Below are 16,604 nucleotides of genomic sequence, written 5' to 3'. Positions count from 1 at the left end.
TAGGACTTCTAAAAATAAAGATATGATAAGAAATAAGTTAAAAAAAAATTTCAAGAATTTAGTGATAACTCAAGTTTACGAAGTCACAGAACCATGAAACCTGATGCGCTGTGCTTCTTTCATAATTTAAGGTATACCTTACGTAGAAAATATTTTTAAATATTCAACCGTTCTTGAGATATGAAACTTGGTACTTTTTCGCGCGTAATCTATTGTCATCATTTTTTTATATCTCGCAAGTACTTAAAGATATAAAAAAATTTTGAAGGTAGACCCCACTTAAAAACTCATTTGAAGACGATTGCAGAAATCTAATTTTATTTATCATGATTTTGAAGCGAGATATGAACAAAGGCGGAAATTTTTCTAAAATATTCATTGTTCCCGACTTTTCAGTATCTCAGCAAATAATGACCCTATGAAGATGGAACTAGTTTCATTCGATTTCTTATCAAAAGTTATTCTAGAATAATAATTTTTATAGCTATAACTTTATTATTTTTAGAGATATAAAAATTGGCTGAAAAATTTCTAGATTAATAATTTTACCTCTAAAAATGCGACCAAAAATGAACAACTTTTTTTGGAAATTGAATATGCAACTATATTCATTCGATAGCCCTTGAGACAGGATGAATTTTGAATATAATCAACAATATTCGAAAATTGAAACTTCAGGAGTTATAAGGATTCAAAGTTGAGGGCGAAATTGGGGAATATTTTTATGTAAATTTCGACTTCTATGATACAATGAGATATTTTACAAATAAACAGTTGTTTCTAGATCAATTTTTTACGAGAAATTCATTAAGCCTATTCACATCTTAGTAGGACTTATAAAAATGAAGTTATGATAAGAAATATGTTTAAAAAAAAGTTTTAAGAATCCTGTAATAACTCAAGTTTATGAGGTCACAGAACTATAAAACTTGATGCGCTGTGCTTCTTTCTTAATTTAAGATGTACCGTACGTTGAAAACATTTTTTTATTTTCAATGGTTCTTGAGATATGAAACTTGGTACTTTTTCGCGCGCAATCCATTGTCACCATTTTTTTATATCTTGCAAGTGGTTAAAGATACAAAAAAATTTTGAAGGTAGACCCCACTTAAAAACTCACTAGAAGACGATTGCAAAAATCTGTTTGAATTTATTTTGATTTTGAAGCGAGATATAAACAAAGGCGGAAATTTTTCTAAAATATTCATTTTTCATGACTTTTCAGTATCTCCGGAAATACTTATCCTATGAAGATGGGACTAGTTTCATTCGATTTCTATTCAAAAGATGGTCTGGAATATTAATTTTCATAGCTATAACTTTATTATTTTTAGAGATATAAAAATTGGCTGAAAAATTTCTAGATTAATAATTTTACCTCTAAAATTGTAATAAATAAAAATTTTTTTTTAGAATTTGAACATGCTACTGCAGTCATTCGAAAATTTTTGAGGTGGGATGAATTTTTAAATAATTAACAATAGTTTAATTTTAGAGTCAAGTATGTGTTAGAAATTTTTTTTGAAAATTCGAATATTAAATGTTTGTATAATTTTTTAAAAAAATACAATAATGTTTTTATATAAATTTTAAACTAACTTATTAAATAAATAAAAAAAATGAATGATTTTAAAATTTACTTTTTTATAAATATTTTTTTTTTAAAATCTACTACCAATTTATTAATTTTTTTTTAATTTATATAATAATTAAGTACTTTAGTACTCTAAAAGAGATCTGAATTTCAGAATATCAAATTTAATGAATATTTAAAAAGAAATTAAAGTAAAATTGCTTTTTTAATATTTTATAACAGAACATTTTTATAAAATACAAACAACAATTAACAATTAATAAATTTACATTAAACTATAACCCATTTTTCTTCTATAGCTTTTATTATATAATCTTGTGCCAATAAATCATAATCACTAAAGGAACAAGAAATTAAATCTGTACCCTTTACTCCTGAATCTTCATAATATCCAATTTTTGATCCAAATTGCATAGCTTGTTTAGGTTGACTGAAAATCTCTTTTGATAATCCTTGCCTTTTTAAGTATACTCTTAAAATAGATTTTTCACCTTCACCTCGAGGTTTTTGAAAATTTGATTTCATATTAATCGGAATAGGTAAAGCAAAATAAATAAATTGATTTGTCAAAAATGGACTTAGAATTTTACGATCAAGACAATTTAAATAATTCCTAGTTGCGTCAATAACACGTGAATCTCTTCCATGATTCCTTTCCCCCAAATAAAATAATTCTTTCTGTAAACAAAATGCAATTTCATCGTAGTTATTTGTATTGTTGTAACATTGTCGATGTTTCATATAACCACCAAATATTTCATCAGCTCCAGAACCATTAAGAAATAGATTACTATTGCAATAAATTTCTGAACCATCCTCTAAATTATATCCTTTACCTAAGAATGCAAAATGTTGAACTAAAGCAATACTTTCATCCATTTTTGTTAACTTTGGTCTACAAGCTTTGTGAATGAAATTAACTTTAGCTTTTTCAATTTCATCTCTAGATAAATCACAACAAACAAAGATAATTTTATTTTTTGGAAATTTTTCTTTAAATTCCCTATAAGCTCTTATAGATCTTTCTCTATCTGGAGTTGAGACAACATTTTTGTCATTTAATACCCCTACATTGATCAAAAATAAAGGTGTTTCAATGGGAAGATTTTGTAAAACTGTATATGAAATAGCAACACTATCAATACCACCTGAAAACATAATTGTAATAGATTTCTCTTTATATATCTGATAATCCTCGTAAACTTTATGTAAAGTTTGTCCAATTTTATCAGCATACATTCCTTCAAGTTCTTCATCATATACACAATCCTTGGATATCTTAAATTTTTTTTAATAAATTATTTCATTTTAAACTTACATTAAATTTTTTAACATTTGGAGGTTGTATGAATTGACTATTTAATATATCTTTTGTCCACACTGAATTTATATATTTAAAATCTATTAAACTTAAACATTTTATATGAAATTTATTTTCATCATTATTCAAATTTATCTCCATGATTGTTCCTGATGGAATTTCAATATATGATCCATCGTCATCTTCCTTGATAGAAGTTGCTACTGTAATTGTATGCTTAGTCTTAAAAGACATAAGTAATGAATATCGGCCAATTGGATCCTTACCAATAATAAATCCTTTACCATCATCTTTTTCCATAACAAAAGTATAACCATGATCCCATGAATCAACCAATTTAATAACATTTGATAAACATTGCCCCTTCAATAGTTCAATTTTATTTTTAACATCAAAGTTATTCAACTCTGGTATAATTAATATTGGCTCATTCAATGAATTAATAAAAGTTTCATTTTTATGCTTAAAATAATTGAAGAAAGACAAAAAAAAGACTAACTTACTTTAATAATAAATGAAACCATTTATAAGGGTAGATATTTTGATTATGTGTCTTTGAAATTAAAGACGTTTCACCAATTTTTCATAATTAAAGTTGCGAAAATCCAAAAATAATTATCATATAATTGTCTTCGTTAAAATAACTTTTGATAGTATTAATGATTCTTGATTAATTAACTTTTAAAATACTAATTTTCAAAAAAATAGTTGAAATATGAAAGAATTTTTATCATTCGATAATTTATTAATATAAAAAAATCTTAAATGGTAAGACTTTTTGATTTAGTTTTTTTTTTTTAATAAAATTATATTAATTTATATACAACACTACTTTTGAAACATGGATTCAATGGAACAATTTTTAATTTTATTACAAGAACATATGAAATTTTCAATTTCATATAAAAAAATAAATTATCATAGACAAAAAAAAATGAATTTTTTACAAGCATTTTATTCACAGTAGTAGATTAGCAAGCATTAATAATAGGAATTAGTTTACTAACTGCATTTCTTACATCTTCTATTAGTGGTAAAAGTACATATTTGTTATTATCCTCCAGCTTTAAACTAATTATATCAGCGGCAGCCTGAGTAGCAATAAACTTAGTTTCAAATGTCACAACTGAAATACCTTTCGCAACACTTACAACATCTTCTACAGGAAAATTGGAGAAAATTCCTGCAACTTTAAAAGAATTCCATTCAACTGGATATCCAGTAACCAAAAGACTTGATTCGTATGCTTCAGTAGTCAAAACACTTTTTAGATCTAATTTCTGAAGTTTATACTCTAATAATTTTAAAATCTTTTCTTCATTTTTTGATTTAGAAGTTAATTGTCGGTCAACAAGATCAATGTCAAAGTATACAGTTAGATCCAATCCACTATTTTCTTCCTCCATCATTTTTGTTAATCTATTTTCAATATGAGAACAAAATTGTTCAAAGGCAGCTTCGGGATTCTCAAATTTAAAACCATTTAAAGCCTCTTCAACAGAAAAAACTTGCAAAATAAGACCATACTTGGAAGCCATCATTCTTGAAAATATCTCATCTTGTTTAGCTTTGTTCATCATTACCTGAACAACATACATAACTTCTGGGTGTTCTTTGTTTAATTTTTCATACAACTTTTCAAAAGTACCATCTTTTTCTACATTTTCATATACAACCACAGCTTCTGGTGCCATATTACATAGAAGATCCAAATCATCAGCTTCTTCTGAGAGAATACCAATAAAATCTGTAACATTTGTTCTACAAAAAAAAAATTAACAATAATAATAATAATTTCCAAACATACATTAAAACATCTCTTTTATCTTCAGGAACATCACTATAAATAACAGCCCAATTCATTAAATCCATTTTTTCGTATAAGGTAAAAAAATTAAATTGAATTAAATGTATGTAAAAGTTTTGAATAACAAAGAAATGTCATCGTTTTCCCGGCATCTAAAATTGTTTCAATGATTGTCGTTATAAGAAAAAGTTATAGATAACCAACAAATATAAATTTTTATTTAAGCATATTTTTTTAATTAAATTATTTATTACATTAATTTTGTACAGAAAAAAAATAAGTTAGAATTTAATACGGAGTTAAAGTATTTCTTTGAAACGATTTAATGTTGCAAATTGTAGAATTCCGTTGTCACCATTGTCATCGAAGTTAAAAATTCTATAATAGATATCAATTGTCACAGAAAATGGATCAAGTCTTGCAAGGTTAAATATAAATTTTCTATTTACAAATGAATACAATTTTGAAAGTTCTGGTGTTTGTGGGGCAACTGCCATTTCATAGATAAATTCAAGTATAAAAGACACTGTTGGTTTTAAATGTCCACTTAATGTTTCTTTATAAAATCTTGAGAATACAATTTCTAAAGTATTCATATTTGAATCTACTTCAATGGTAGAAGCTTGGTCTTCATATATCTCTTTGTGTTTCTTATTTTCAGCAACCCAAATCATACAACACATTGATCTTACTAGAAGCCTCGCTAATGCAGACCTTCTTGGTTGGTGTGTTGCTATATACCACGTATCAGGATTAAGAATTGAATCAACAATATGTTTTGTGATTTGATTAAAACATTCATTTGGTCTGCAAAATGATATAGAAAGTAAAAGAGAAGTAGCTAAGTCTAATTCATCAGGTGTTTCAAGCCTTGATATTTCTTGAAAACATAAATCACACCATAAAACTATTCCTCTTGTATTAATTTTACGATCCATTATATATAGTGCTTCAGGAAGGACGAAATTTTGTTTAATAGTATATACCATGGCATCAGCGATAAGATTTAAATTTGGAGTTTCTTTATATCCTAATACCGGTAGTACTTTCCTACATCCAGATATTAAATAATCGGCTCCAGGTGGTAGGTAACCTCTATCTTTGATTAAATCATTTGTTTTGGAACCTAAAATATTAAACACAAAATGCCATTTATCGTAAAGTGTTTCATCATCAAATTTTCCTTTTTTAAATACTAGTTGAATTGCATCAAGTACATCATTTCGAGCACGAGTATTTCTAGCTGTCTCCAATGATTGAACCAAGCAAATAACTAATGATGGCATTGATCTAAAGCACCATATAGCATCTAAAACGTTACACTTTTCATATAATTTTTTTCTTAAATCTTCACACAATGTAAAAGCTATTTTTGGAATTAATTTAATAACTTGAATAAAATCAGATTCTTCGTTCCAAAAAGGTTTATCATCGTATAAATCATTTACAATTTTTCTTATTTGAATATCTTCTTCTTCATTGTCTAATTTTTCAGTACATTTTAAATCATCTGTCTTTATATCACTGCCCTCTGACATTTTTTCATCATCTTTGGTTTCCTTTTTAATTTCTTCTTCATCCTTTTCTTCAATATTTTTTTTGATATCTTCTTCTTCTATTACATTTTCAACAGATTCCATTTTTTCTTCGTTATCTTGCGCTACTTTTTTATCCTCTAGTTCAACACTTTTTCTAATGTGTTTATTTTCATCGTTTTCTTTTTCGGTAAAAATTTGATTTAACTGACCTACAACATCTTGCGGTGAATCATCTACTACAGTCATTGGTATACTTTTCCAATCAAAATCAGAAGTAACTTCAATAGGATCTTCTGGTATATTAATACTTTTATCAATTTTTGTAATCCACACGTAAAATAAATAATTTTCCTCGTTTTCATTTTCTCCTTCTTCCTTTGTTAATCCAACAAATTCTTCAATACTAAAATCTGGAAAATGAAAATATAATTTAAAAAGCAACATTAATGTTATATCAAAAAGTTCTAAACGAATTGTTTTTGTATTTTCATCTATTGAATCATTTATATTCTGGCACAAATAATTAATCTTTGAAAATAACCTGCTTAAATTTCCAAGTTCTTCTTTAAACCATATTGTCATTAAAATACCATTAAAATTTTCTCCCCCTTCTTTAATTACATTTTTTAAACCCGTAAAGACTGTTGAAAGATTATCAAAAGGTAATTTAACTAAACTTTCCCATGCATTTATACATTCTTCTAATGAAAAATTTAAACTAGGTTGTAATAATAATGCTTCATCAAATTCATCTTTTTTCTTATTATATTCAGAAGATCTAAGAGATATTGCATCATTCATATCAGATTCATTAATTAAATCTTGTCTCCTTAGTTCTCTCATTAAAATTTCCCAAAAACAAAATTTACATTGAAAATCAACAATATTTAATATTTTTGATTCTGTTACTATTTTACCAAGAATTGTTACAATATCCATCTTATCTAAAACCCGTAAATCATATAGTAATGATTTAATAATTTGAGGAAATTTTACAATTGCAAAACCAAACACTAAATTTCCTTCACGTGTTGTTTTATTGTTAAATAAATTATATAAAATTCCTTTAAACATATCATACAACATCTTAGTTTTAGTAAATTGTAAATTTTTTGATATCATATAAATAGCTTCAGCAATATCTCTTGCTGATTCTAATGTTCGAACAGTAGCATATACTGTTATCATTGATGAAACTGCCTCAAAATCAAGCCTCAAGCCAGTAGTATATGGACGTTCCAATAATGATTTAAAAACTAAAACATTTTCTCTAATATAGGTAGATATCAATGGATATTTATTTTCAAGAATAAGTGCCCTGGATTCTAAAAGTTTTTTACATTCACTTGACTTTTTTGAAACAGCATGTAATAATACACAATTATATCTATTTTTAAGTAATATAAGTAATCTTTTGACAACAAAATTTGTAAAACTTTCACTTGCGTTCCATGTTATTAATTCTACATACCAGTTAAAAATACTTAAAATTTCTTCCGCAAGTTTCATTGTATCATTTCCTTTACTAGAAGGTGGCTTTTTTTTAGAAACCAAAAAATCAACAAATCTAAATAAAAGGAAAAAGTTTCCTATATTTTTCTTATCAAGGTTTTCAAATTTTGTTTTTAAAATGACTCCAATAACAATGTCACCTGATATAACACATAAATTTATTAAACTTTCTAGTAACTTGAAATATTTTAAACTATATTTTCCTTCTTCAAATAGTGACCTTATAATTAAACCTAAAAAAAATTATTTGCAAAAATAACAATAAATAAAAAGAACATACCACAAATTTGGTGCATCTCTTTCCTCGTTAATACTTTATTTTCTATGGCATTCTTTATTATTGGAGCAAATTCAGAATTTCTTACTTTTCCAAGAGCTGCACATTTAACTATATTAAATATTTTAATAACAATATCTTGTTCAGGCATTCTGAACGATGTACATTAAATTTGTGATGTTTGAAGATTTTGACAATGCAAGAAACGTTTCTCCAATAATATTGTCAAAAATTATTTTGTAGAAATTTAGAGGGGGAAGATATAAATTCATTGAAGATTTTTACTAAATTTTAAACATTTGTAAAGGTTTTTATAGTAAAATTTTTTTTCTATTAAAAAGAATTTTATTAAATCTATTTCCATACTTTTTTTCAAAATATTTATATTCAATAGAAGCATATTTTTGGCGTTGATTATTAAAATGTTCTCTTTTATAATTTGAAATTAACTGTTCATGAAATTTCTTTTTTTTTTAAAGAAATTGTATTTATCATAGAGTTCAGTTGTACTTTCTAAGTTTTTTTTTAAAGTCAAAAAAATATGTTATCTGGTAAATTTTCTGATAATAATGAAAAAAATTGATCAGAAAATTAAAGTTAAAGCATTTTTAAAATAACAAAAGTTTTTACACTATAAAAAAATTCTTGGTCATTGTGTTGATAAAAAATGTTTAGAAGTATAAAATTCATTGGAAAAAAATATTTTCTTGAAGGAAATTTCCAACAAACTTTAGATATCTTTATTTCTGATTTGTAAACTTTTGTATTGATATATTTTATATTATTTTAAAATCACTAATGTTGTAGTCCAATATAAAAAACTTCAACAAAATATTTTAAAAAATAAAAATTACCCAGCGTGTTTGTCAAAAAGTTAAGCAAAAAAAATTGTGATTTTTTTATAACCTTTGTAGATTATTTGAATTTATTTTCTAGTATAATTTTAAATTAATAATGAAAAATATATTTAAGTAAAAAAAGTATATTATTAAATGCTAAAATCATTTATTATTTTTTTTATAAATAGAAATTATTTTTACACAGTATGAAAATTTTTTTTAAAGTTCATTTACAAAGTAAATTGAGCTATTTTTTTTAATGTTATAAAAAATAATTTTTCCAGATTATTCTAATACTTTCTATTTTTTAGTATACACTTCTCTTAATGTCTTGTTTAAGCCAAATATTTCGTAATTTTTTATTCTTCTTTTCCAGAAAGCTCCAGAAAAAGATAAAAAATAGTATAAATAATGTAGTTTAACTGAAAGAGTAGCAACATATTATTTATTTCTATACTACTATTGCTACATACAAAATGCTTAGCCGCAGATGTGTTTTTCCTCTTATCATTCGCCCATTGAAACTCTTGAATGATTCAATATTAGAGGACCTTGAAAAAAATTTACACTCTAATGAGCCTCTTTCTAATTTAAATGATATAAATGATAAGAATTATGTAATAACTAATGATAGTATATTATTGAAATTTGATGTTTCACAATATAAACCTGATGAATTATCTGTTAATTTTATTGATGGAGTTCTCGTTGTTGAAGGAAGCCATGAAGAAAAGGATGATGCACAGGGATTAGTTAAACGACATTTTATAAGAAAATTTAATTTACCAAAATCTTTAAAGGCTGAAGATATTAAAAGTGAATTGTCAAAAGAAGGAATAATGACTATCGAAGGAAAATGTCATGTTGAAGATGATAAAAATGTAAGAAACATACACATTAATGTTGAATAAGTTTATCTCTTTTTTTTATACTTTTATTTTGTATTTTGAAATAATAAAAATTTTTTTCCATATAACTATAATGTAAAATTAATATTTATATAAATACAAATAGATTATTTTTTTGTATTTATTAAAATTTTAAAATAAGTGATCTGTGAAATCTTAAGTCAAACTTTATTTTAGTAGTGTAAATATTTTTATAAATTATTGATTCAAATTAAAAAAGTCAAATATGTACATATTTATGGTGCTTTTCTAATGGCAAAAAAAGTCTAACATATTTTAAAACATTTATCAAGCTTTATATATTTTAAAATTAATAAATCTATGATAAAAAATATTATAGGATAAACAAAGTTTTAAAAATTATTTAATTTGATTTTTTAACGATAAGAAATATATTATAGATATTTTAATTAAATAGATCATCATTAAAATATGGTAATGATAAAATATAAATTAAAAATGTCAAAAGTTAATTTATATAACACTTTCGTAAGGAGGATTTTCACAAATAAAGCAAAATAAATTTTTATTTGGAATTTGAAAATAAAACTAGAGTTATTAAATAACTTTTTAAAAATGGTGAATTTCGAAGATAATCAACACAATCTTAAGAATGAAACTTTGAAAGTTCTAGGCAATCAAATTTAATGATAATGCAGAGAATATTTTGAAATAAAACTCCACTTTCATAATTTAATTTAAAAATTTAAGAAAAAAATAAATGATTCTAAATCATTTTCCATCGAGAAGTTTATTAGACCTAGTTTAATTTTCATAGAACTTCTCTAATTTGTAAAAAGATAAGATATGTAGTTTTAGAAATGTTCTCTAGATTATATTCATAACTCGTGTTAAAAATCACATAAAAATATGAAACCTGTTGTGTTAGTTTCTTTCTACAATTTAAAGTATACTTAAAATTGAAAATACTTTTTAATTTTCAACAAACTTTAGAATATAATTCTCAGCACTTTTTTGCACGTAATTTACTACTATTATTTTTTTATCTCAAAAATGATTGAAGATATGAAAATGTTTTGAATGTAGAACCTAAATAAAAATTCATTAGAAGTTAATAACAAAAATCCGTTTTCTTTTATTTTTGTTTTGAAACGAGATATTATGAATGACAGAAAGTTTTTTAAAATATTTATTGTTGCTAACTTTAAAGTATCACAGCTAATACTTATTCTATGAAAACAAGAATATTTTTATTTTTTTTCTTATTAAAATTGTTTCTAGAAAATGCTTTTTTTATTAATCTATAAATTTCTTAAAAAATTTTAAATTTCTGACTTAACTTTTAATAATATTTGTGTTTTTTATTTTACAATCTTATGTAAGTAAAATAATGTAATATTTAATACTAATTGTGATAAATAAAGTCTTTAAAATTAAATTAATATAGTTAAGCTAACATAATTTTATATTTAAAATATTAATTTTTATATTATAATAGTTTGTATGTGTTATGAACTATTAATATATTATTAAATTTAACTTAAAAAAATCTATTTATTTCTTAATTTAAAAAAAATCACATCACAATTTTAAAAATTTTGTTTTCAATAAAACTTTATTTTACAAATTATAATATTTAAATTTTATTTGCTACAACAAGATAATGTACTGTTGTAATTTTATTGTCTTTAACAAACAACTAGTATTGTAAATTTGTCTAAAGTTTTGTAGTTTTATACAGTATCGTATTATATAAAATTCTTAATTATATAATGATGCCCTTTAAAGAAGTATTCAAACAAATTTCTTAACAAGACAAATTTGGTATATAGTATATTATTCATATGTAGCTATATTTAATTGTTGTTATACATTTAATTATTGTAAATATGAATCCTTCTATAAAAGTTGAAGAGAATGATGCTAACTCAAAGATTGAAATATCTCAATTAAATCATGATTCTTATCTTTGTAATAGGAATCCAGATAGTAATGATTACATTGTTGGATTGTATGTTTAGATATTTATATTTAAAATTTTTTAATTTAGATATCCATTGTCAAATTATACATTTGCAGTAAAAGATGCTCAATCAGAAAAGGATAGTTCTGTACAAGCAAGATTTCAAAGGATGCGTAATGAATATCAAACAATTGGAATGAGACGTAGTGTTGAGGCTGTTATGCTTGTTAATGAACATAACACACCACATATACTTCTTTTACAAATAGGAACTACATTTTTTAAATTACCTGGTGGTGAGTTAATGCCAGATGAAAACGATATTGATGGATTAAAAAGAATATTAAATGAAACTCTTAGTTCACCAGAGAAACCACCAACACAATGGAATGTTACTGATATGTTAGCTAAATGGTGGAGAAGTAATTTTGAACCTCCTCGTTATCCTTATGTACCTAGTCATGTTACAAGACCGAAAGAATGTTGTAAATTATTTCTTGTTCAACTTCCTTCCTCAGCTTATTTTGCTGTTCCTAGAAATTTTAAATTAGTAGCAGCACCATTATTTGAATTATATGATAATGCAACAGGATATGGACCTGTGATCTCTACACTTCCACAACTTCTCAGTCGTTTTGAAATGAAATATTTAAAATAACAAATTAACCAGTTTTTTCTTTGTTACATTTTATTTTTAAAAAATAAAAAATTTTCTTATTAATAATATTATAAATTTATAATTAAATTTTAGTTAGTAGAAATGTTATTAACTAAATGTTGCTTATGATGTTCTTTTAAATTTGTCCTTCTTGAATTTATATTTTTAGGTTGATGATGAGATGTATTATCACTACAAAAGGCAAAAAAAAAACATTAGTTAATTTACATATTGAATAAGTAAATTACGCATGAATAGCTGTATTTGGTGTTGTAGCCTCGATATTTTCAACCTCTCTTTTTAAAGCTTCTGTTGAGGCACTTGGACCAACTTCACGAGGATTAGATCTTGAACTTAACATTTTTTGTGATTTTTGGGTATCTTCAAGAAGAGCAGTTCTTGTACTATGTTCCTTTCTACTACTTCTAACAGGTAATGATTCTAATTTGTCAACTTTTGCATCTTTACCAGTTGGTTGAGCTGAAAGCTCTCTAAGTTTTTTTAAAGTAGATGGATCATTAGCCAAATAATAAATAGCTCCAAGAGTAATTAACAAAACCAAGATAATAAACATTACCAAATAAATTGTTTAATTATTAATTTTTTTCATTATATATATTATTATAAATTTAAATAGATGAAAAAAAAAATATGTACAATTTATATCAAAATTTGATTATCTTTGACAATTAATCAAAAATCTTATCATATTATCATGAGTAATATGAAATCGTATAAATTTGTTACATGTTAATGATGTGAGATTTAAAATGTCGTTCAAATGTTAATAGTTCATTATAATAAATGAATTCCCAAAAGAGTTTTTAATATATTAAATGTATAAATCTATATATATCTATACATTGTCAAGATATAAAAGTTTATAAATAATAAGTATGTTGACTATCTCATGAAACAATAAACTTGATCATTCTTCAAATACAATATAAATATTTTTAAAAGTATTATTTAAAACTCTTAACTTTTTAACAATACTTAATAATACAATTAAATTAATAAAGCCTCATTATTTTCATTATTACATAACATGTCTATAGATAAATACTTTATTAGATAAACAAGCTTCAATCATGACACCCAATTGACCGTTTATGGCATTTTAATAATGATTTGTTAAATGGATAGCACCTTCTGGTGTAACATTTTACTCATTAGTATAAACATGCATCAGCTAATAAAAACTCGGCATTAGGCAAAACAAGTAATATGGTGCATTAAAGTAAAGATTTTAAAAACCCATATGTTATATCACATTCATCATTTATATTTTGATATTTTAATTCATCCAGATTACATCATGACAAAAAGTGTGGTTATAGAATTTGTATATTTAAATAAAAATGCCGAAAAGTCGCGTTTAATTAGGAAAACAATGAGGTTTATAAGGATTACATAAGTTGCGGCAATTTTTAACAATTTATTTTGGTTTGAAGTAAAAAATTTGATTTATGAATAGATTTGTACATTTAAACATTTATTGAAGAAATTTTTTAATAATAATTTATTATGATTATTATATATATATTTTTATATTAAAAAAAAATAATATAACAGCTTCTACAAATAGATAGCAGATGTAATAAGTAAAAATGATAATCACTACGTTAAACAACATCACATATCCGGTTAATTTGCAACTGATTGTTTTAGGTGCCATATTGCGCAAGATTAAATCTTTGTTAAAAACTAATTTGAAAATGCCAAATAGTTTAGTGGATTAATTAGGCTGAGCAGGTGATATTAAGCAATTTGATGAGCATGAACTTTTAAGAACTTCCGTTAAACTTTAGGTAATATTTTTTAAGGTTATGATATAAAATGGTATATAAAAAATATTCTTTCAACTTATAATATTGTTATTTTTTATGATAAAAAATAAATATAAAAAATTTTGTAATTGTAAGATTAAATTATGTTGAAAATATTTTTTTTTATACAATATAGTATTACAACTAAAGAGGCACTTGTACTTTATAACATCTACTAGAATGGCGTAACTGATATCCACTTTTACAAAAGAAGAGTTGCATGTATTTTACTAATCAAAACGATACTTGAACGTTTTCATATCCAGCTGATGACCTGTTGTTGACCTGCTAATTAAGATGATATTTTTATGTTATTAAAGTTAATATTTAGCAGATGTAATTGTTTATAAGTATGGGATCATACCATTATTACATAATCTAATAAAGGTTTACATAATTAAAATTACGTTGTTTTTTTTGTAATAAATACATTTTATTATTCCTTTATTTTGTTAAAAAAATTTTATACAAAAATATATGGAAATTGTTAATTTTAATAATAACATTGTAAAGAAAATTATAGATAAAAAAAGAAACATTTAACTAATAATTTTGATTATGGTTATTTACACATTATGTGGTTATACAATATTTTTAAAAACAGCTGAAAATGGCCTTTGACGATTAGTATTACATTATGCAATCGGTTAGTGGTAAAGATCATTCAATTTGTTATGGCACTACTTCTTGATAACCATAAAAATGTTACGCCTATTAATGCTATTTCTAAATATACCATATATAATTTCATTGGCCATCTAAATAAGGAAATGGGAGGGGTTAAAATAAGCATAATGTTGAATAACACCAACAGTTAGCTCATTTTTATTCAAAGATTAAATATACTATATTATTTAAAAATTTTTTTTTTTTTTAATTTGATATGAATAATTTACAACCACTAATGAATGAAGTTCTTGCTAATTTTGCTGCCAATATTAATTGTGTAAATAGTACAAATATTCATTCATCAACACCAAACAATACTATATTTCCAACGGCACTTCAAATGTTAAATCATACTAATATAACATTACCTTCTTTATATTGTAAGTTATTTTAAAAAATAGAAAAACATATTATAACAGTAATTTAAGCTTTACAATTGTATTTATTATCCAACCAAATAAATCTTGAAAGCCTTTTTCAATTGCCTGGAGAAAAACAATTATCTCCAAAAATAAACTCTCCAACATTTCATTGTAATTCTTTTATAAAGCAGGAAGTAACGGATAAATCTAAAGAGGTAAGATATACATATATATTTATCAAAAAAATATAGCAACAATTATATATTAATAACTCCCCTATCTTAATCAAAGTATTGTTGCTTATAACAGGAAGGAAAAGAATAATTATACCACTAAATATCATGACATTTCGATCATTTATAATATTTTCCTTATTTTTAGATTTCCAATAATAATAATAATAATAATAATAACAATAATTTTTCTATACGAAATATACTGTCACCAAATATTAAAAATGTTTCAAGTACAAATAATTCCTCAAAATTACAATTAACAAATAATGAATGTCAGGTAGTTGAAAATAATGAAACAATTGGATATACAATGGATGCATTATTAATGACTGATGGTAGAAGTAAAAAAAAAAAGTACCAGTCAAATTCTCCTGATTCAATTGTTTCACAACCTAGTACATCATCTAAACATGTTTGTAATGAGTGTGGTAAAAGTTATGCAACATCTTCTAATCTTTCAAGACATAAACAAACACATAGATCATTAGATTCTGAACATGCAAAAAAATGTCCTCATTGTGATAGGGTATATGTATCAATGCCAGCTTTATCAATGCATTTATTAACTCATAAAGCTCAACATAAATGTACTGTATGTGATAAAGTTTTTTCAAGACCATGGTTATTACAAGGACATATGAGAGCTCATACAGGTCAAAAACCTTTTGGATGTGCTCATTGTGGTAAAAAATTTAGTGACCGTTCAAATCTTAGAGCACATATTATAACACATACAGGTTAGTATAAATATTTTTAAAAATATAAAAATACATCATATTGAGAGTAAAAAAATAAAATAAATTAATCGTAGATATTAAAATTATAACAACAGTTTAATCTTTTTTAATATTTTAAAGGAATTATTTAAAATAATATTATTTTATTGCAGGGATTAAGAAACACAAATGTGACAGTTGCGGAAAGATGTTTGCTTTAAAAAGTTATCTAAACAAGCATAAAGAATTAGTTTGTCCAAAAATAAAGAAAGAAAGGGAAGCATTATAGTGTCCCATAATATGATCCATTAAATACCAAGAGATTCTAAATAGATGATCAATGTAACTAAGAAAATTATAAATTTCTTCAACTTTTTTTTTTTTTATTTTTAACATTATATGTAACATTACCTA

The 16,604-nt window shown here is 24.1% G+C and overlaps 7 protein-coding genes across 7 annotated transcripts; 3 read left to right on the top strand and 4 right to left on the bottom strand.

The window, feature by feature from the left end:
* Positions 1–1,864: 1,864 nt before the first annotated feature.
* Positions 1,865–3,439, bottom strand: SRAE_2000163700 (Alternative protein ASNSD1; the record flags this gene model as incomplete). Its single annotated transcript, XM_024652612.1, has 3 exons — positions 1,865–2,872; positions 2,913–3,377; positions 3,419–3,439. 3 exons carry the CDS (start codon positions 3,437–3,439, stop codon positions 1,865–1,867), a joined length of 1,494 nt encoding a protein of 497 aa, XP_024506171.1.
* Positions 3,440–3,886: 447 nt separating this feature from the next.
* Positions 3,887–4,787, bottom strand: SRAE_2000163600 (Hypothetical protein; the record flags this gene model as incomplete). Its single annotated transcript, XM_024652611.1, has 3 exons — positions 3,887–4,006; positions 4,067–4,676; positions 4,723–4,787. 3 exons carry the CDS (start codon positions 4,785–4,787, stop codon positions 3,887–3,889), a joined length of 795 nt encoding a protein of 264 aa, XP_024506170.1.
* A 234-nt stretch (positions 4,788–5,021) lies between these two features.
* On the bottom strand, positions 5,022–8,200 carry SRAE_2000163500 (Mediator complex, subunit Med24, N-terminal domain-containing protein; the record flags this gene model as incomplete). The annotated part of the gene is made up of 2 exons (XM_024652610.1): positions 5,022–8,005; positions 8,053–8,200. The coding sequence occupies 2 exons, from the start codon at positions 8,198–8,200 to the stop codon at positions 5,022–5,024; spliced, it is 3,132 nt and encodes a 1,043-aa protein (XP_024506169.1).
* Positions 8,201–9,364: 1,164 nt separating this feature from the next.
* On the top strand, positions 9,365–9,799 carry SRAE_2000163400 (Protein lethal(2)essential for life; the record flags this gene model as incomplete). The annotated part of the gene is made up of 1 exon (XM_024652609.1): positions 9,365–9,799. One exon carries the CDS (start codon positions 9,365–9,367, stop codon positions 9,797–9,799), a length of 435 nt encoding a protein of 144 aa, XP_024506168.1.
* Positions 9,800–11,646: 1,847 nt separating this feature from the next.
* SRAE_2000163300 (Cleavage and polyadenylation specificity factor subunit 5) lies at positions 11,647–12,378 on the top strand (the record flags this gene model as incomplete). Its single annotated transcript, XM_024652608.1, has 2 exons — positions 11,647–11,768; positions 11,808–12,378. The coding sequence occupies 2 exons, from the start codon at positions 11,647–11,649 to the stop codon at positions 12,376–12,378; spliced, it is 693 nt and encodes a 230-aa protein (XP_024506167.1).
* An 89-nt stretch (positions 12,379–12,467) lies between these two features.
* On the bottom strand, positions 12,468–12,952 carry SRAE_2000163200 (Hypothetical protein; the record flags this gene model as incomplete). The annotated part of the gene is made up of 2 exons (XM_024652606.1): positions 12,468–12,570; positions 12,627–12,952. 2 exons carry the CDS (start codon positions 12,950–12,952, stop codon positions 12,468–12,470), a joined length of 429 nt encoding a protein of 142 aa, XP_024506166.1.
* Positions 12,953–15,090: 2,138 nt separating this feature from the next.
* On the top strand, positions 15,091–16,479 carry SRAE_2000163100 (Zinc finger, C2H2 domain and Zinc finger C2H2-type/integrase DNA-binding domain and Zinc finger, C2H2-like domain-containing protein; the record flags this gene model as incomplete). Its single annotated transcript, XM_024652605.1, has 4 exons — positions 15,091–15,256; positions 15,305–15,453; positions 15,620–16,211; positions 16,364–16,479. The coding sequence occupies 4 exons, from the start codon at positions 15,091–15,093 to the stop codon at positions 16,477–16,479; spliced, it is 1,023 nt and encodes a 340-aa protein (XP_024506165.1).
* Positions 16,480–16,604: the final 125 nt, after the last annotated feature.

This window comes from Strongyloides ratti (assembly GCF_001040885.1).
Source record: "Strongyloides ratti genome assembly S_ratti_ED321, chromosome : 2".
NCBI lineage: Eukaryota > Metazoa > Nematoda > Chromadorea > Rhabditida > Strongyloididae > Strongyloides > Strongyloides ratti.
Note: the sequence above shows the minus strand (reverse complement) of the source record. Positions and strands in the feature narration are given on the sequence as shown.